The 20,984-nt window shown below is 43.4% G+C and overlaps 1 protein-coding gene across 1 annotated transcript in view; it reads right to left on the bottom strand.

The window, feature by feature from the left end:
* ARFGEF3 (ARFGEF family member 3) overlaps positions 1–20,984 on the bottom strand; it is a 128,652-nt gene that overhangs the window by 50,461 nt on the left and 57,207 nt on the right. The window contains exons 11-16 of the mRNA XM_068231665.1: positions 20,411–20,523; positions 17,037–17,950; positions 13,788–13,954; positions 6,804–6,969; positions 6,590–6,691; positions 1,706–1,921 (exon numbers count right to left, since the gene is read on the bottom strand). Coding sequence (XP_068087766.1) covers positions 1,706–1,921; positions 6,590–6,691; positions 6,804–6,969; positions 13,788–13,954; positions 17,037–17,950; positions 20,411–20,523 — 1,678 coding nt within the window. The remainder of the gene's footprint in view (positions 1–1,705; positions 1,922–6,589; positions 6,692–6,803; positions 6,970–13,787; positions 13,955–17,036; positions 17,951–20,410; positions 20,524–20,984) is intronic.

Genomic DNA, 20,984 nt, shown 5'->3' with positions numbered 1-20,984 from the left:
GGCCAAATGCGGCCCTCCGAGCCTTTTCTGGTGGCCCCCAAAGCTCTCTACAGTTGTTAATTCCTTGCGGCCATCTATTTCGCTTGTTTAGCCCCCTAGAACTCTCAAGAATGGCGATATGGCTCTGGCCTAAAAATTCTGGACACCCCTGGCCTAAAGCTAGGAAGTAAAAGTTAACTATTTTGAGAAGACCACAATGCACCTGTAACAAAATGGTTGGTCGAAGAATGAGGGGTCTGAATTCAGTAAATTTTCTCAAAGCTAATATCCGTCTATTACAGCCAGCACTGTTCTCATTCATGAACCTGCCATTACCTAGACTAAATGACAGGAATACGAATATTTAAGAGATCAGAACCAGGAACCAACCAAGCAACTTTTGGTCACATGGTCATTGTGATACCTAATCACAGTGGATACATACAGTATATTTAGTTACATTATTTTAAACCATTTTTTATGTACTTAGTGGGATTGTACCAATTTTTATTATGGTAAGCAGGTGCTATTTTGCTATAACTGCAACAAACACTCTTCACACTTTGTGTGCACATGAACAATGACGTCATCACATGCTGCATGTACAGAGACTGCAAGGCTGGGGGCAAACATGCATAAATGAGAGAGGTGGCAGTGGAACTAGCTGAGTGGGCAAGAAGCATTGTCGTGTGGGGCAGGACCACCACAGCACTTCAAGTACACCTAAAGTGAGAACCATATGGTGGCTGCCATGTTATTTTCACAAACATCTGATATGCATGCTTAATTAGGGTATAAGGCTAAAAGTATTAGAGGCAGAGGTACAGCAGGGCAGCCAGACAATTTGCATGGTTTAAAAGGAAATAAGTAGGTCAGCCTCCATATTTCTCTCGCTTCAGGTGGGCTTTTAGTCTGGCCTCTGTCAGTGGCATCGGTTTCAGGGAAATAGGCATCCAGGGAAAAGCGACATGGAGGTTATTTGCATGTATTAGAAAGGTATAAAAGTTTTTTTTACTAGCTAGATGTTATGTGTTCTGAACTGGGCAATTACGCATGGCTCCGAAAAAAGCTGTCCATCAGCTGTTACGGTTGAAGACGGAAAGTTCTATTGCGCATGAGTAATGTGGCCCTAGCATGATGATGCGTGATTGTTACGTCATGAGGTTTAGGGCAAGCTAACAATCTAGGGCATACCGACACCACACCGGAATCAGAGCTTCTTAGATCTCCCTGTGCACACAGCAAAACCAGGGCTGCCTCCATGAAGGCCTGATAGAGCTGGGTCTTCTATTATGGCTATAACTCAGCCCACTAGCCTGCTACTGAGAAGGTGGGATTAAAAGGAAACTGAGTAACAGAATTAAAAACTGTCATACAAGCAAAACAGTACTGTGACAGGATTAGCTACAGACTGATTTATATCGAATAGCTATGTTATGCTAGATATGTTGTGCTAGACATGCTGTGCTAGATCACTAAATGGCTGACAAGAATTTCTGCTATTGTTTGGCCCTTTCTGCTCCCCATCCTATTAGAGCATAGCATTACAGCAATCGTTCTTAAAACTGTCAGCTGGAACTTTCACCAACAATTGTACCAGGCAACAGTAATTGAGCTATTGAGCTTGGTATGGACCATATGCTTCTTAATTATTTAAGCACTAAATGATGTTTTCTAGCCTGCACACCCCTTCATGACCCCACAGAAAGGTACAGATCTTACATACCCAGGGAACAGCTGAGGCGGGCAGCTTTCCTGAGACCATCTAGGCTCATGCAAATGGCATCTCTCTCCTTTTGATTTTGTTCCTTTACACCTTCTGCACCCAATATAAAGGATAAGCCCTTAGAGCTGCCTGCCATGCGTCCGGTGAGTGGGGCAGATAAGGTGTCTATTAGGTTTTTCCAGCAGCCAATAAGAATGAACCGTGCAAAAGCAATTCCTGTAACAGAAACAAAAGCATGTTAATACATACCATAATATTTACAATTACAAAAATGCATGTGTATGTGTAGAGATCAACTTGCAGTTGATAAAATAGCAGCATGTGCTTGTAACTAAACTTACGGTACATCTGAGCAAAATCACAACACTAAACTGATACGCTAGCTTCTACCCAACAAATTTTGATTCAGGCAATGCCTTCAATAACTAACTGTACATAATTTATTCTAAGCTTTCAAATAAAATAACTTTCTTCAAAAGCTTGCAATAAACTATGTACAGTTTTGTCATTACAGGTATACCTGAATCAACGTTTGTTGGTTAGATGTTGTAATATCTGCTCCACAACTAAGGGCCGGTTCACATCACAAATGTGGATGGCCATGCGTGTGGAACGCGTGCGGACCACAACGCGTACGAACGCACGCCATCCGCGTTTGTGTGCGTTGCAGGGCTGATCCCATCACTGAAAAGTGAATGGGACAGCCGCACGTTTTTGTAAAATCTGCGTGCAGCATGCGTTCCCGGACCGCACAGGTCCGGAACGCATGCAGTGTGAACATCAGACAGTGCACTCTATGCACTGTCTGATGTCGTGCGTGTCGGCCTCCTGCACGCGTTTCCAAAACGCGGCTGGAAACGCGTGCAGTCTGAACGAGCCCTAACACCAGACCATACTTAATTTGCAAAACTTAGGGTCCTTTTACACTGACCACGGTGAGCTGGGTTGCGGTACTTTCCCCCGCTGCAGCTCGTCACAGTGGCCATTAAAGTCAATGAGACATGACACACTTTCTGTGATGCAAAGTGATGGGACGGAAGAGCTCCAGGTAACTTACTGTGTGACTTCCATGGTAATCGTGGAAGTGCAACGGGAGACACAGGTTAATTTTTTTCTCTTTTGGTCGCACCATGGCTATAACACGCAGTCCGACTTTTTGGCTGTGGTGCAATTGTTCCAAATCACACCACACCTAATTTCATCACGAGTAAAAGGTCTCTAAACTAAATAAAACTGATTGCAAGAATGTATTCGTAAAGACAACAAAAGTAAGGTGGCTTTGGCTAAAGTAACAGAATTCAGGAGCCAGTCAGTCATGGCTAAAAATCCAGGGAACAAAAACTCTAAAATGAACAAAAAAGCCTTAGGCCTCTTTTACACTTACCACGTTGCTTCTGGAATGGAAACTGAACCTGCGAAGCTAACACAGCTAACGCAGAAGCTGCAATGTGTTACCGCACACGTGGGCTTGATTCACTAAGCCGTGATAACTCATATCATGTTTTTGCTCGCATTTGCGCACGATCTTGAATCTTTTGCGTGCAATCACGACTTTGAGCGCAATTATGAATTTTTGCGTGAAAATTTGTGATTTCACGCGAAAAGTCATGATTGCGAAAGTCAAGGCTAACGCAGAAGCTGCAGTGCGTTACCGCACACCGCGTGTGAGACCAGAAGCAATGAAAGTCAATGGGAACGTGAATATTTCGAATTTTTGGCACGTTTGAGGGTGCACTTGTGCAGATTTTCAGATGACGTACTTCCTGTCCAGCCGTGAACATGCAAGTGAAGGGTGCAACTTTTTGAAGGCAGGTTGCCACCAATTTCCCTTTTAATGTAGTCTGCCACATATCCTAAAGTGTGAGTAATGGTGCGGCGCATTGCACTGTAATAGGCATTTTGCCACTCGCAAATCGTATGGCACCAAATGTAAAAGGACCCTGAAAAACTAAAGCAAGAAATTGTGTATGAATTAAAGGTACACTGGCTACCCTCAAGTCCTGGATGTAATCTACTGGCTGTTGGTATAAAAAAATAACAAAATTAATAAATAATACAGGGTTAATTTACTATTACCCAGTGTAGTAAATTAAGTGGTATTGCGTTCTAGTATCCAACCATTAAGCCCATTTACACTATTAGCAGTACACACTACTCTGCACCACTGCTAGACCACAGAGTGGTGTGGGCCTATTTAAGAGAATAGGGCTGGAGGCATTTTTGTGAAGACGCAGTGCAGAGTGGTGCGGGCTGCAGAGTGGTGTGGGCTGCAGAGTGGTGTGGGCTGCAGAGTGGTGTGGGCTGCTCAGTGGCGTCCCTACCATGGGGCGGCCAGGAGCGCTCCGCTCCGGGTGTCAGCTCCAGGGGGGGTGTCATCAAGGCCTCCCCAGAAGCCTTGATGACACAGGAGGGGAAGCAGCGCTGAAGGAGGGGTGGCAGCGTCGGCGGGGAGGGGGGAAATACCCCCCACATCTCCCTCACCTGGGTCCCCTCCTTCGGCGCTTCCCCTCCACGGGCGCCGGCAACGGGCACTGACAGGGCGGCTGATAGCCGCCCTCAGTTTACCCGAGCAGGGCTACGGGAAGATGGCCACCGAAGCCCGCACTGGAGACAAAAATAGACGGCAAGATGGCCGCCGACGCCATCTTGCCGTCTATTTTTGTCTCCAGTGTGGGCTTCGGCGGCCATCTTCCCGTAGCCCTGCACTGATGACGCAGCAGGAGACGGCGCGGGACATTCAAGAGGAGCTGCGGAGGCTGCCTGGGACTCGGAAGACATCTGCAGGTAAGGTTTTTTTCTTTTACAGGTGCACCGGCCCGGCCACCCACCGCTGCTGCCCACCTACCCACCGCTGCTGCCCACCACCTACCCACCACTGCTGCCCACCTACCCACCAGGCTACCCACCACTACTGCCCACCTACCCACCACTGCTGCCCACCTACCCACCGCTGCTGCCCACCTACCCACCGCTGCTGCCCACCTACCACCACTGCTGCCCACCTACCCACCACTGCTGCCCACCTACCCACCAGGCTACCCACCACTGCTGCCCACCTACCCACCACTGCTGCCCACCTACCCACCGCTGCTGCCCACCTACCCACCAGGCTACCCAGCAGGCTACCCACCGCTGCTGCCCACCTGCCCACCGCTGCTGCCCACCTGCCCACCGCTGCTGCCCACCTACCCACCACTGCTAGCAGGCTACCCACCACTGCTGCCCACCTACCTACCACTGCTGCCCACCTACCCACCGCTTCTGCCCACCTACCCACCAGGCTACCCAGCAGGCTACCCACCGCTGCTGCCCACCTGCCCACCGCTGCTGCCCACCTGCCCACCGCTGCTGCCCACCTACCCACCACTGCTAGCAGGCTACCCACCACTGCTGCCCACCTACCCACCGCTGCTGCCCATCTACCCACCGCTGCTGCCCATCTACCCACCGCTGCTGCCCACCTACCCACCACTGCTGCCCACCTACCCAGCAGGCTACCCACCACTGCTGCCCACCTACCCACCACTGCTGCCCACCTACCCACCACTGCTGCCCACCTACCCACCAGGCTACCCAGCAGGCTGCCCACCAACCCACCACTGCTGCCTACCTACCCACCAGGCTACCCAGCAGGCTACCCACCACTGCTGCCCACCTACCCACCGCTGCTGCCCACCTACCCACCGCTGCTGCCCACCTACCCACCGCTGCTGCCCACCTACCCACCAGGCTACCCACCACTGCTGCCCACCTACCCACCACTGCTGCCCACCTACCCACCAGGCTACCCAGCAGGCTGCCCACCTACCCACCACTGCTGCCCACCTACCCACCACTGCTACCCAGCAGGCTGCCCACCTACCCACCAGGCTACCCAGCAGGCTGGCCACCTACCCACCACTGCTGCCCCCCTACCCACCATGCTACCCACCTACCCACCACTGCTGCCCACCTACCCACCAGGCTACCCAGCAGGCTACCCACCACTGCTGCCCCCCTACCCACCACTGCTACCCAGCAGGCTGCCCACCTACCCACTAGGCAATCAGGCTGCTCACCCTTCACCACCTACCCACCAGGCTATCAGCTTGCCAACACTCAAATCTGCTACCGATATTGTGTATTTTGTGGTCAGATCTGCTACCGACATTGTGTATTTTGTGGTCAGTTTAACTACCGTCATTATGTATTTTGTGGTCAGTTTAACTACCGTCGTGTATTTTGTGGTCAGTTTAACTACCGTCATTGTGTATTTTGTGGTCAGTTTAACTACTGATATTGTGTATTTTGTGGTGAAATCTGGTGCTGACATTGTGTATGTTCTGGTCAAATCTACCGCAAGATTGAATGATTTTTTTCTGGTCAAATCTGCCGACATGATTGAATGTATTTTCTTGTGAAATCTGCTCACATAACGTGTAATGTCTGGTGAAATGTTCTCGCATTACGTGTATTTTATGTTGAAAGCTTCTGACATTTTGTGTATTTTCTGGAGAAAAGCTGCGCAATGATGTGAATTTTCTGGAGAAAGGTTGACTAAAACTTGGGTGCACTTTTAAATTAGCTCCGCCCCATCTGGTCATAGCCACGCCCATTTTTTCGTCGCGGCGCGCTTCGCGCGCCGCAGGTGGTGTACCGTGGGGGGGGGGGGGTGTCTTTCAATACCTAGCACCGGGTGTCAAATGCCCTAGGTACGCCACTGGGGCTGCTTTTAATGTGAACAGGCCCTAAGAAGAGAAAACTGAAAGTGAAGAGCTCACACAACTGCTTGGTTAAAGTGGACAAGGTATCACTTCACTGATCCCCATTGCTCATCTCCATTACCGAGTGAGCTCACAGAGTCTGCACATTCCATAGTCATAAACCAACAAGGTAAAGTCATACCTGACAGAGATGTGGGATCCATATTCTTCTCAGGAGGGAGGGGAGATTGTGTGGATGTTTGGAGCTGACCACCAATAGCACTGCTTCCCAAGCCATCAATATCTGCAATAGCAATGAAGTAAAGTACATTTTACCCAGTCACAAAAGGAGGGGCGCTTTCAACATGTTCGTGTGTGTGTGTTACTATTCGTAAAATCTATAAATCATTACTTACTGAGGAGCATAGTAATCAGGGGAAGGCAGTGTCCCTCAGGACTCCCCCAGTATCCAGACTCTCCAAGTATGTTCCTGTCCAGAACTTGGTGATAGAGCTCTTCCATCCAGGCCTGGGAGAACACTATTAACACACCGCTTGTCTGTAACTGCTTCGTAAACTCCTTCTGTTTAGCAAGAAAAGAATAGATTAAAATGATACAACTTACTTGTGAGGCTGAAACACAATGAACCAGTTAAAATGCCTTTCAGTTTGCCTTTATAAGTCACAAATGTTTTCTTTTTCTGAATATTTGATCTCCGTCAGGGACTCCGGCACAAATCTGCTGCAAAACAGGGGCAGAAGTGGAGCAGTTGATCTGAACATGTGCACCACATCTGCTCCAGTTCTCCTTGTGCAGGTTTTGATAAAACGTCCTTATGCCTAGTACACACAATGCAATTTTCTGGCAGATTTCTTGCCAGGTTGATTACATCTAACCTGTCCGATCTGATATCGATCAATTTTCCGATCGATTTTCCATAGCAGTGAACCAAAAATCGATTGGAAAATCGATCGAAATCAGATCGGACAGGCTGGATATAATCGATCTGGCAAGAAAGCTGCCAGAAAATTGTACTGTGTGTACCTAGCATTAGAGTTAATTAAAAGCAGAGGGAAAGTCTTGTTTTGTAGGGCACCAAAAACATCTATCTGAAAGTCCTACCCATAACTTTTCTTTGCATGGTGCATAGGAGTCAACAGTCCCGATTTAGGAGAGACAATCACAGATCCCACCCCCTCAACCCCGGTCCCGCTCATTCCTTACCAAGTCCCTTTTTTTGTATGGATGGACTGTCCATCCAAATGGTCACAAATTCCAGGTGACCATGACGCCTGTCTTTTTAAGACAGGTGTCCATCTAAAAGACCTAATTACAGGCAGTTAGGTCCAGTTTGCAGAGAGACAGAACTATCAGATCTCCCACTCCTTTACTCCAGTCTGTGTGCACCTCTTACAAGCAGGCACCTCCCTCCAACCAATAGAAAAAGAGAGGCAGCCGTGTCCTCCCCACCCTCACAACCTCGTTTAGGCTGGGAGAAGCATCAGCCTTCATCCAGGAAGGGTGCTCCCCACAGAGAACATGCATGGAAGGCAGAGTTACAGAGAAGATGACGCACAGCTCAGTCACACCACAAGTCACTGCAGCCTGTCCCATACAGCAGAGGCAGCGTGGGAGTGTGACAGAGACAGGTGGACCTCTTAATTTAACCCTTTCAGGCCTGCCAGGGTCAGGAGCCAGGTAATTAACAGCTGTCAGCACCAGCAGACGCAAATATATATATATATATATATATATAATATGTGATATACAGATCTGTGTAAATCAATCATTTTATCTACTGAAAAAATGCGTTTAATTGACTCTAAATTTTATGTTCATATGTTAAACTGATATATTTCTTATTGTCAAATGTTAATATGAAGGACAATGCACCAGGATAGAAAGGACCAGCTTGGTTTTAATTATAAAACAACATATTTTTCCTATTTCTTTATATGTGACTAGGGGTGTGATGGGGGCGTGACTAGGGGTGTGGCTCAAGAGTCCCTCTTTCTTACCTCAAAAAGTTGGGAGGTATAAGTGGTTGAGTTGATATGGTCACCTGAACCACCACCAAATCTAGAGTTTGTCCTGAGTGATATGTTCCAATTTCCTGTATGGCCTGCCTTTCACAGTTAAGCTCTAACTTAATTTGTAAATTTTCCAATCCCCATACAGCATGAGCACAGAGATACACTAGAGACCGATCTTTATATAAATGCACTTTCAAAATCTTGGTCTAGGATAGAATCTGCTGCAACAATTCAATTTGGGCAAATAAATATACATAATCACATAATCAACGGCTGGATTACATAATGGCCTCGATTCATAAAGCATTAAGGAATGCGGTAAGGCAGAAAACAGCGGATTTTACCTAGCATTTAGGAAAATGTCAACTCATAAAGGCTGTTACCGCATGGCAAGCAAAAATTACTGACCAGTGAGGTAAATTACCAGCTTGTGCGGTAAACACCTCAACACATGTCAGTAAATGTCAATTCATAAAGATTAGAACATGCGGTAAAGTCTAGAAACATGTGCGGTGATTACCTCCAGCTCTGATGTGGCGGAAACTGTGCGGTAGCCCATGACTCACAGAAGCAGAGAGTGATAACCAATAACTGACAGGAGCAGAGAGCCAATAGGAACAGCCTCGCTCTTCTGCAAGTCACGTTGATACGTTCGGATACCTTCGGAGGGTCGAGTTTCTTGAACCCCCAGGCAGCAGAGGAGCGAACCGGCACAAAAAAACATTTCTAAGCTCTTATTTACATTTGAGCAAAAAGTGTTCAGTCCAAAATTATTCATACCATTTTAACCACTTTACCCCCACGCGTACGAATTTCTCCGTCCCTTATTCCATCCTTTAACCCCCAGGGGCGGAGAAATCCGTACTTTCCGCGCTCCCGCCGCTGCCCGCACTCCCGCTCGCTCTAGCGCGCACTCCCTCCGGTAAACACGCCGCCCGCCCGGAGATCAATGAACGGGAAAATCCATTCCCGTTCGTTGATCTAAGCCCCGCAATGATCCGCTGCTGCTCCGCTGAGCAGCGCGATCATTGTGAAAAAAAAAACAAAAAACTCTCAGCCTCCTAGTACTTCCTGCAAAGGTCCGGAAGGACGCTTGCAGGTTGTATTAAACAAAAAGTTACTGTTGCCATCTTGTGGCCAAATAGTAAATTACACCCTAAAGAATTTTTTACATAGAAATAAATTAGTGTTACACAAAAAATTAACTCCTTACCTCCCACACTCCCCATTTTTTTTTTTTTTTTTTTTTTTGTAATTAAAAAAAAAATAAAAAAATTTACATTTAAAAAAATACATAAATAGTTACCTTAGGGACTGAACTTTTTAAATATTTATGTCAAAAGGGTATAACACTGTTACTTTATAAACTATGGGCTTGTAATTAGGGATGGACGCAAAACTGAAAAAAATGCACTTTTATTTCCAATTAAAATATTGGCGCCAAATATTGTGATAGAGACATAAATTAAACGGTTTTATAACCGGGACAAATAGGCAAACACATTTAATGGGTTTTAATTACAGTAGCATGCATTATTTAAAAACTATAAAGGCCGAAAACTGAAAAATAATAAATTTTTTCCCACATTTTTTCTTATTTTCCCATTAAAACACATTTAGAATAAAATAATTCTTGGCATAATGTCCCACCTAAAGAAAGCCTAATTGGTGGCGAAAAAAACAAGATATAGTTCATTTCATTGCGATAAGTAATGATAAAGTTGTAGACGAATGAATGGAAGGAGCGCTGAAAGGTGAAAATTGCTCTGGTGGTCAAGGGGTAAAACCCCTCAGTTGGGAAGTGGTTAATAATCAATAGAAAAGCCTTAATTGGCTAGCCTATTACAGCAATCAAATGCTTCCTATATTTGCAGACCAGCTTTTTGCATATCTCCACAGGTATTTTTGCCCATTCATCTTTAGCAATTAGCTCCAAATCTTTCAGGTTGCCATCACCCTGATCTTTAGATTCCTCCACAGATTCTCAATTGGATTCAAGTCAGGACTCTGGCTGGGCCAATCCAAAACGTTAATGTTGGCTGCTAACCATTTCTCCACCACTTTTGCTGTGTGTTTTGGGTCATTGTCATGCTGAAATGTCCACTGGTGTCCAAGGCCAAGTTTCTCTGCAGACTGCCTGATGTTGTCGTTGAGAATCCTCATGTATTGCTCTTTTTGTCATGGTGCTATTTACTATGATTAAGTTCTCTGGTCAATTGGCTGAAAACACCCCCCAAAGCATTAGGTTCTCACCACCATGTTCGACATTCTTTGTGTTGAAGGCTTCTCCTTTTTTATGCCAAATGAAGGAAACATCATTGTGACCAAACAATTCAATTTTTGTTTCATTTGACCATAACACAGACGACCAGAAGTCTTCTTCTTTGTCCAGATGAGTATTTGCAAAGGCCAAGCGAGCTTTTGGTTTCTCCATATCTAGAGAAGAGGCGTCCTCCTTGGTCTGCATCTGTGGAAACCAGCAGTGTGCAGTGTCCGTTGGATTGTCTGCCTTGAGACATTGCCACCAGCAGAGCCCAGATTCACCAGGATGGACTTAGTGATGATCCTTGGATTCTTTTTCACCTCTCTCACTATCCTCCTGGCAAGCACACGTGTCACTTTTGGCTTCTGACCACGCCCTCTGAGATTTTCCACAGTGCGGAACATCTTGTATTCTTTTAACAATACTTTGCACTGTAGCCACTGGAACATGAAAACATTTAGAAATGGCCTTGTAGCCCTTTCCTGACTTGTGAGTAGCCACAATGCACAGCTGCAGGTCCTCACTGAGCTCCTTTGTCTCAGCCATGACTGTACACAAACCAACTGCAGAGAACTTCTGTTTATCCCCTGTTGAGTAGATTAAAACAGCTGTTCCAAATTAATCAGGGTAATTAGAATGCTTTAGAACAGCTTGGACTATTTGGAATGGTATAGAACTTTGGATTTTTCCACAGACTGAGTTTGTGAAGGGTATGATTATTTTGGACTGGACACTTTTTGCTCAAATGTAAATAAAAGCTGAGAAATGTTTTTTATAACAATAATGCCTCTTGTACGTTGTCTTATTATCTTTAGGGAGTCACCTATGTCATTTCCCATCAAAAAATTACTTGCTTGCTGGTTGAATAAAAGTAACTTTAAGGCAAAATTTGCCAGGGGAATGAATAATTATGGGCAGCACTGTACATCTAAAGGGATGTCGGGGATGCCTTGGCTTTTACTATTGTAACACCGTCACTTAACGGAACAGCATGTAACAAAGCAGAGACAACTGCACACTCTTCTGCTGTTACTGAACAGATTTTTGTGAATTAAAGCCCATGTTTTCTGTAAATTACCGAACTTCTATTGCACCTGTGAAAATCTTCATGAACTAACAAAAAAATCTAAAATACCAAATGCGGTAGAATGCAGTATTTTAACCACTTAAGTCTAAGTGGACAAATATATTCATCCAGCATGGATGGATATATTCTTCCAGTGGTGTTGCGGCGGGTGCGTGCTTGTAGCTGTCGGGAGCACGCTAGTTCCCCGCCGCTATTACAGGGGATCAATTGCAGAGGCATGTTGATTCATAACATAACGTCACAAAATGTAAAAAAAAAAAAAAAAAAAAAGATCGAGCACTTCCTGGGCAACTTCCAGGAGAGTGCTTAGTGCCACCTAGCGACCAAAAAGTAAAGTTAAAGTAGAAAAAAAAAAAAAAACACATTACATATTTACTAAAGTCTCATTAACCAAAAAAAAAAAAAAAAAAAAAAAAAAAAAAAAAAAGGTAAAAAAAATTTGATAGTTTAAAAAAAACAAAAACCTTAATAGTTACCTTAGGGACTAGGATCCACTTCAATCCAGCACAGCTCTTTTACTATCAAATCCACTTTATTGTATGAAAAACCATGTACAAAGTTACATTTCCAATGCTGCACAAGTGACAAATGTAACTTTGTACATGTTTTTCATACAATAAAGTGGATTGTGCAGCATTTTAAATGTAACTTTGTACATGTTTTTCATACAATAAAGTGGATTTGATCCTAAAAGAGCTGTGCTGGATTGAATTGGATTCTGTTTGGAGTCGTGTTGATACATGGGTGAATTCTTGAACGCTCCAACACCCTGGTCATTTGAGTGCTGCTCCAAACCTGTGTTCTAGACTAATGGACCTTAGGGACTAAACTTTTTTAACATGTATGTTGTGAGGGTATATTACTGTTATCTTTTGCCTATATGTAGAGATGGATTAAGAGGTAAAGGGGCCCTAGGCAAGATAGTAGATTTGGGGCCCCCTTGTGGTCCTTTTGGTAAGCTGGCAAAGAGAGGGGTCAGAGAAGGTGGCTGGCGGGCCCCTTGACATCCACTAGGCCCCAGGCACCTTCCTAGGTTGCCTGGTGGATGATCCTGCTCTGCCTATATGGGCTTGTAATTAGTGATGGACGCAAAAAATATTGGTGACACACATTGTACAAGGGAAATATTTTAAACGTTGCAATAACCGAAACCCCCAAAAAATTTGTGGGTTTTATGCACAGTAGAACATTTTATTTTAAAACTATAATGGCCGAAAACTGAGAAATATTGATTTTTTTCAATTTTTTTCTTATTATTCCTGTTAAAATGCATTTAGAATAAAATAGCTCTTAGCAAAATGTACCACCCAAAGAAAGCCTAATTGGTGGCAAAAAAAAACCCAAGACATAGATCATTTTGTTGTGATAAATAGTAATTGGCGAATTAATAGAAAGAGCGCTGACAGGGAAAAATTGCTTCTGTCCTAGAGGTGAAAACACCTGTGGGCTGATGTGGTTAACAACCTTATTTTTTTTACCGCACAGCCGTTTATGAATTGAGGCAATAGTGTGCATGCACCCTTAGACTGAAGGTGTTCTCAAAAGGTGTTCTCAATGTAAGTGCAAAGTATGTAAGAGGTACCTTGAAGCAAATAAAAAGGAAAATTCAGTTATCTGTACTATCTACAAAATGAAATGTAATTTTTTTACAGGAAAGGCTTTTTTTGGGTTCTACAGATAAAAATCTTCTTTAGAAATGTTGATAAAATGTTGATAATCCGAAGCACAGAGCTGAATGTGTCAGCTTTCAGGCTCTGTTGCCTAGATGTTGTGCTGATCCTCTGACTCCACTTTTATCTGACTCACTGGGCCAGAATAAGTAAGCATGTTACAGGCCAGCATGGCAACCAGGAAATTGAAATTTTTAAAATGGAATACAGTTGGCAGCCTCTGTATTCTCATGTCTGGTTCCCTTTTAGACTGTAGGAGTAGTCATATACCATCCATGGAGTCAATGCTCCATGCTAAGAAAGGGTAAAAGTAACACTAACGACACTCTGAAAGACAAATATCTCACCAGCGTCACTGGAGCCAGAGCCGTCTTCTTCCTGTAGTAATCACTGTTGGCAAGCTTTAGGTTCAGCAGAAGAGCATAGTAGGAAGCAACATACAAGCTATCTGCGTTCAGCAAGGTCTGGACATTTGTGCCACCATTATGGTCAAAGCCTGGAGAATGCATCACACCTATAAAACAATTTTGTAAAATGTAAAAACAGTTGTACATAAGATCAGCTCACAACAAAGTCTGATCACTTCATGCTTAAATGTTGTTTTACAGGTTTCAAAGGTGCATGGCACCAATACTGGGCATTTATGAACATTTAAGCCATTCTACTTCACACTTGTCTTGACAGCTGCTGTGAGCCTCCTACACCACCATCTGCTCATGTAGCCAAATAAATAAAACCTACTGTTTGCTTAGCAGCCACTCTGAGGGGAAAGCCTATCACCTGTAAAATCTGATGAGATACAGTTTGTTATGCTCGCCTGTGCCAGTGTATACTGTTTGAGACACAAGGAAAAAACATGGACACATGGGGGAGGGGGTGCTGGTGTGTGCTTTTTCTTTTTTTTTACTGTAACAGCCCCAGTTTGACCTCCAATATTCTCTACTCCTCTCTTAAATCACAAAAAATATTTTAAAAGCATACATATAAACATTTCTCCCAAAGGAAAACGTACTTTGAATTACCGTACTTTTTTCCTATGTTGCAGACACAGTAGGTAGTAAAAACCTGACAGATGACAGATTTTGGACTAGTCTATCTCCTCATGGATGATTCCCAGTTTTTTTTTAATTTACAAAAGCACCAACTGAACTGCATTTGCTAAGACTAACTGCCAAAATAGTGAACAAAGAGTAGGAAGGCTGACCGGCATCTTTGTACAGATCCATAGCAGGAAGTGCTTTTGTAAAAAAATAAAGGAAATTCTGAAAATCCACTATGAGGACATAGACTAGTCCAATATCTGTAAGATCTGTTAGGTTTTCACAATTGGCTGCCAGTGACAGCAACATGGGAAAAAACACATTTATAGTGCATTTTACTCTTGGAGAAATGTACATTGTATTTGTATGTACATACTTTAACTACTCAGATTCCATGAGGTGAGTCCCATGTCTGAATCTGCTACTCTAAAGATTCCTGGATGTGAGACTCACATCCAGCACTGAAGCTGCTGCCTGGGTGTACACGTTCTCAAGCACCAACTTAGAAGTGAGTGATTGCCATTCATAAAGTTGAAATAAAAAGTTTTACTTTTTTTTTTTTACATTAAAAGATAAAGTGTTTTCCCCTGCAGTTAATGGTTAACCCCTAACTAATTAACCCCTTGTGTCATAATTGGCTTTAAGATTTGTGGACACTTACATAATGGCTGCCGCCCATAGCGATTGGATGCAATCTCTGGGGGGCCCGCTCAGGGATCCAACGCTGTATAGATCACAATGCCTAGCTTGAATTGCCTAGCAATGAATCTGTTCAACACTGGAGTCCCAAAACTGTGCACCCTATTGATCACATACAATCGCTACACACGCACAGGCTGGCGATAATGGCACGCTACATGTCCAACTAGTGATGAAATATGGCAGGTTTGCTATTGTTTAACTGGGACAAGTATACCTACAGGGCCATGCCACTTAAAGTGTTTCATTTGCATATCTCCTGCAATTTATTCTGCTTCCACAACTGCAAAATACAAGGGTTTTATATTTTAACCACCCAGCATTAACACAACAAAAACATGCACAAACAGATGAGAAGTATAAATTAAGTTAATCTATCTCCGAGCGGCCAAACAAGAGAGGAGCGCGTCCTGAAAACTGAAGCCCCAGGACTTTACGCCGATCGGCATTAGGCGGTCCTGGGGCTGCCGCCGTGGCCACTCCCATCGGCATGACGCGGTCGGGAAGCCATTAAAGCGGGATTGTCACCATAAAAAATCAAATTTCAACAGCAACTGGTCTGAGTGTATTATGTGATACAGATGCGAATCCTGCATTCAAAACTTTTTCTGCTGTTCTGGTTAGGAGCACTGGCCCTTTAATTGCCTTTGCCAAACAGTTGCATGCTGGGGGTCTTTATCTATAATATATTCCTCCTCTTCCCTTTATTTCCCTCTCCTTCTAATGACATAAGACATTGCACTTCCTAGTATAGACCTCAGTGTGAGTGTCTGAAGACTCTTGGAGGAGGGCGGGTAACGAATACACAATTAGCAAGATGTGAAAAAAAGAGTGAGGGAGGAAATGATGTCAAAGGTAACAAAGATGGAAACTGCCTAGAATAGGATTCTCTGCTTTTCCTTTATAAAATTCACAGGAATCATAACGTGGACAGTGCAATACATCTGTTATGTAAGAAGAACTAGTATTTATCTACTTATATAGGGGTTTTTTTATTTGTAGGTTAGCATGGGTGTTATTTGTTCTCTATTCTTTATCACCAATCACAACTGTAGACAAATCAGGGCATTGTTTTAATCTAAAACAGGTGCTGAACTATAGTACTTGAGGGTCATATCCATGCCAGTGTTTAGGTTGTACTGAGAAATGGAGAAACATGTTCTACTTGATGAACCACATCTCTCCTGATTCAGTTCCATCAATTAATTTGGGCTGTGCCAAAAATGCGTAAAGACCTCGGCCCTTGAGGTCTGGACTTACATCCCTGATTTAAAGGAGCCTATATACAGTAAACAGCCATCTAACAAGGTCTTGTGAAAAGCCTTATGACCTCTGGCATGCAGCCCTATTCATCATTTGGCATTGGCCACTGAAATCTGCACAATGTTTTTAACATAATTTCTTCCCAATATGCTCAGGAATCTGACAAAGTTGTACAGTATATATCCCCAGCACATGTGCAATAGCAATACTTTCAACACAATTCTAGGTTGCTGTTTCTAATGAGTCAGATGTGAATAAATAGAGGATTGAATCATCCAATGGAGTTTATATAGCTGGCGGTTGGGTTGATTTGCCTGTCCAGACTGATCTGATAATTTCACAAAAACTCTAAAAACTTGTTAGATGTTTGTCTAGGGTGTAGTGGAAGCATAACTCTAAAAAACTCCATTGGTGCAGAAATGGACAAACACAAAGCTTACAGTGTAAACAGACTGTAGGCAAGAGAAATCCACTTTAGCTGAGCTTACTGGGTTATAGTTTTCACCATCTTCTTATGGGGCTATTTAGGAAAACATAACATAATAGCTCTCCCTGTTAGACTTTCATTGACAAACTTGCAATATTAATAATTACCAGCTTGTAAACTTGAACAAAATGTTGATGCAAAGTTCTGTAAGGTCGAATCAACTTCCACCATTCTATGTAATGTCAACAGCCGTGGAATAAGACCTTCAAGTGACTGTACGAAAAGTCTAGCACTATGCTGATCAGCTTCTTGATTTTTCAGCAGCTTTAAGGACAAGGCAGCAGTCCGTAAAGATCTATGTCCAGGACAGTCTCTGGGTGTCTGATCCTCATCGGCCAAAGAGCAGTTATCTGAGCCAATGTCTGAGACATCAGATCTCCCAGAATCCTTTTCTGCAGCCATGGAGTACTGATCACAAGAATCAAACTCTGTCCTAGAAAGATCTTGCTCATCAACGCTAAAATTACTCTCACTGTATCTTGAGCCATAAGATCTTGTCCTACTGTCAACAGACAAAAAATTTGTAATGTCTGGGTAGACTGTAACATGACTCCTTTGGACAACATCTGGTTGATCTACAACTTCTGATTCTGAATCCTTGTTGGTACTATCTCTGAGCATTGGAGATTGTAAATGATTTCCTTGCCCGTCTCCGTTATCTTCTGGAGTGGTTTGCCCCAAATCCCCTTCTAAAGTTGTTTGCCCAGTGTCTGTTGTCACACTAATGCTAATGTCAGGGCTCTTTTCAGTTCCAAGTTCCCATGGAGTGTGTTCTGAGGATAGAATGCGTCTCTGCCATCTGAAGTCTGCCTCGTTAATTTCCATGGATTCTCTACTGGATTCAGCTCCGTCTCGGAGTTCCTCAAGACGTCGAAGAAGATGTTGTACCTGATCTTCTTTGAGACCTTTCCCTTGACTCAGCTCATCTAATGCTCCAAGCAGGGCGCAAACACATGACACCGATGCATAACAAGCTTCAATACCTCCTTTCATACATGCTTCTGCCATTCCATCCATAATCCTACAGCATGAAACAAAAAATTACAAGTAAATGTACAGCAAAATGCAATGTATGTGGCTAAGCAAAGAACTAAACATTTAACACACAATTACCTTCAGAAATAGTTCCACAATATTTTATGTTCAGAAGTATTTGTGTTATGTTGTCTGTGGGCAAAAGTGCAAGTGTACTGAACAGATAAACATAAATTGTACAGTGGATAAAAATATAAGGGCCACTTGCTATTTTTGTTCAGCTGACACCTTAGTGATTTCTACAGCTACTTTTTTTGTAGCCATATGGAACTGCTTAAAGGGAACCTGAAGTGAGAAGGATATGGAGGCTGCCATATTTATTTCCTTTTAAACAATACCAGTTGTGTTGCAGTCCTGCTGATACTCTGCCTCTTAGGCCTCGTTCAGACTATACGCGCTGCCGTCCGCATTTTGGCAGCGCGTATAGTGTGCGACACGCAAGAACGGTAGAAGGGCATAGACAGCCCTTCTACCGTTCCCATCATATGCGCTGCGTGGCAGCGCGATTGCGCTATCGCGTGCTGCACGCATTTTTGGGAATCGCAGCGCAGATCCCATTCATTGTAATGAATGGGATCTGCAGCGCAGCGCATAGGAGCGCAGATGGCGTGCGATCGGACGCGTTGCGTTCCAATCGCACAGCCATCTGCGCTAATGATGTGAACGAGGCCCTTATACTTTTAGCCATAGAACCTGAACAAGCATATGCAGATCAGCTGTTTCTGACAAAAATGTGACTGGATTAGCTGCATGATTGTTACAGGTATGTGATTCAGACACTACTGCAGCCAAAAAGATCAGCAGGACTGCCATGCAAATGGTATTGAATAAAAGGAAATAAATATGGCAGCCTCCATATACCTCTAACTTCAGGATCCCTATAAAAAGACGGACTTTCTTTTGTAAAAAAAAAAAAAAAAAAATAGAATATTTATAATGTGCTTGCTAGCAACCAATGGAAAACTTATTGTAAATACGGTAAGCAACAGCAGAAGGCCCTTGGGTGTAAAGCTCAGACTTCAGTGTGCATGTATAACTTCCTATTGAATGTTTATCAAAGGGTGATTAGAACTGTAAAAGTGTGACTGTGGCTTGAGTGACTGTTTTCTAACACTCTTCTGTTTCAGTTATTGAATTTAGACATGGAATGTTTAACATCAAATATGGGGCAGAGGAGTGGTACTCTTATTATTTGTACTGTCCAGATCATAACACATATTGCACAGCAAAGAACGGTGTATTTATTCTGAAACACACTGCAGAAAAAAAAAAAGACAGCCCAAGCATGATGCATCTTTGAATTTTCCACTTGGGCTTCTCATTGGTCTACTGATCTGACTACTGAGAATCCTCCTCAATTGCCCAGATTAAGAGGCTTTAAAGATGCATATGCTGGGGTTCCTTTTTGGCTTCACTTTTTTTTAAATGGATAAGGGGACCATAGCTGAAGAAGACAAGACAAAACATTTATATTGCACTTTTCTCCTGGCAGACTCAAAGCGCCAGAGAGGGCGCACTCTGTATGGAGTGTTAAGAAGTTGCTCAAGGACTTCTTACTCTATAGGTGCTGGCTTACTGAACAGGAAGAGCTGAGATTCGAATACTGGTCCCCTGTGTCGGAGCCCTTAACAAGTACACTATCCAGGCTTCACATTGTTGCTGGGTGCAGATAAATACTCAAGCAGTCTAGTGAGAGTTCAATACACCAAACAGTACTTTTGCTTATAGTTGCAAAGAGGTGCATACTGAGCTTACTAACCATTTTGAAAAAAACTTAGCTGGTAGCAAATTATAACACCCCATATCACAAAAAGGCTGTGCATACTGATCTATGTTTATAGAAAATTTATGATAGTGGAACTTCCCAATAAAACACAAGGTAATGATCTCATTTCAAAGACATAAAAATCAATGGGGATCATTTATCAAGATCACTGGAGCACAGCAGTTGCCAAGAGCAACTGCTCGGGCGGATCGCTCAAAATCAGTCTTATCACCCGAACGACAGTCTGTACACACGCCCGATTTAGCGTGCGGACGACTGAACGACGGGACGTTCAAACGACCCGTCGTTCGCAAAAGTCCGACGTGTGTATGGGCCTTTAAGCTGTGCGTTCAAACAAGAATTCAGATTGGTTGAGCCACGCAGAGCTTTATGTCTGCACTGCTTGTCTTTGCAGCAACCTTGATAAATCAGCTCCAATGAGTTGCAAGTAGGAAAATTCACATTCAGAGGTTAGATTAAAATTGCCGTATATAACCCGTTCTCATATTTTGTACATTATTTTACGCTGCTACCAACCAAAACACATAAATCAGATTTAAATATTTTTAAGTATTTTTAAAATGCCTAATTCTAGCTACAGCAGTACTACATACATTTACAGCAAGTTTACTAGACATGGACTATAAAAATACTTGTGTAATAGTCAATGGAACAACTTACAGTTTTAGAAGGTCCAAATGTGACTTTCTCTTTGACACTGAACGTTTCCTAGTCTCTGGTTCGGATGTACATGGCCCAGCAAGGTCAAACAACCTCTGAGGACTGCTAAGTATCTGCAAGTCACAAAATGGGCAGATTAATAAGCAGGTGTGCCCTGTGGTAATTAGTGTAATGACTTCTTGCTAGTTATCTAGCCAAGAGCAGGTTGATCACTACACATCTCAAACTGAACAAGGGAGGTGTAACTTAAAGGAAACTTTCCAAGGACTGTCTGCTTGAGAGCATCTAAAAGGAAAGTCAACACAGTAATATGAGAATACCATGAACTGACATTTCTCTTAATGGCTTCTGTGACAGTCTATAGCTTTTACTTATCTACAGAGAAAAAAAACCATTTCTGAATGTGTTAAAAAGTAGTGATAAGAAAGCAATGGTAAACTACTCATCTCCATATATACAACATATACAGTCTGCCATTTTCATATGGTCACATCCGGTTTCCAGCTCAGCATATTTACAGGACTGTAATGAGACTGCTGGAAAACCTGCTTTATCTGTATAAGATAGTGTTAAA

The sequence above is a fragment of the Hyperolius riggenbachi genome, chromosome 4 (genome assembly GCF_040937935.1).
Source record: "Hyperolius riggenbachi isolate aHypRig1 chromosome 4, aHypRig1.pri, whole genome shotgun sequence".
In the NCBI taxonomy this organism is placed as follows: domain Eukaryota; kingdom Metazoa; phylum Chordata; class Amphibia; order Anura; family Hyperoliidae; genus Hyperolius; species Hyperolius riggenbachi.
This window is presented reverse-complemented; position numbering and strand designations above follow the sequence as displayed.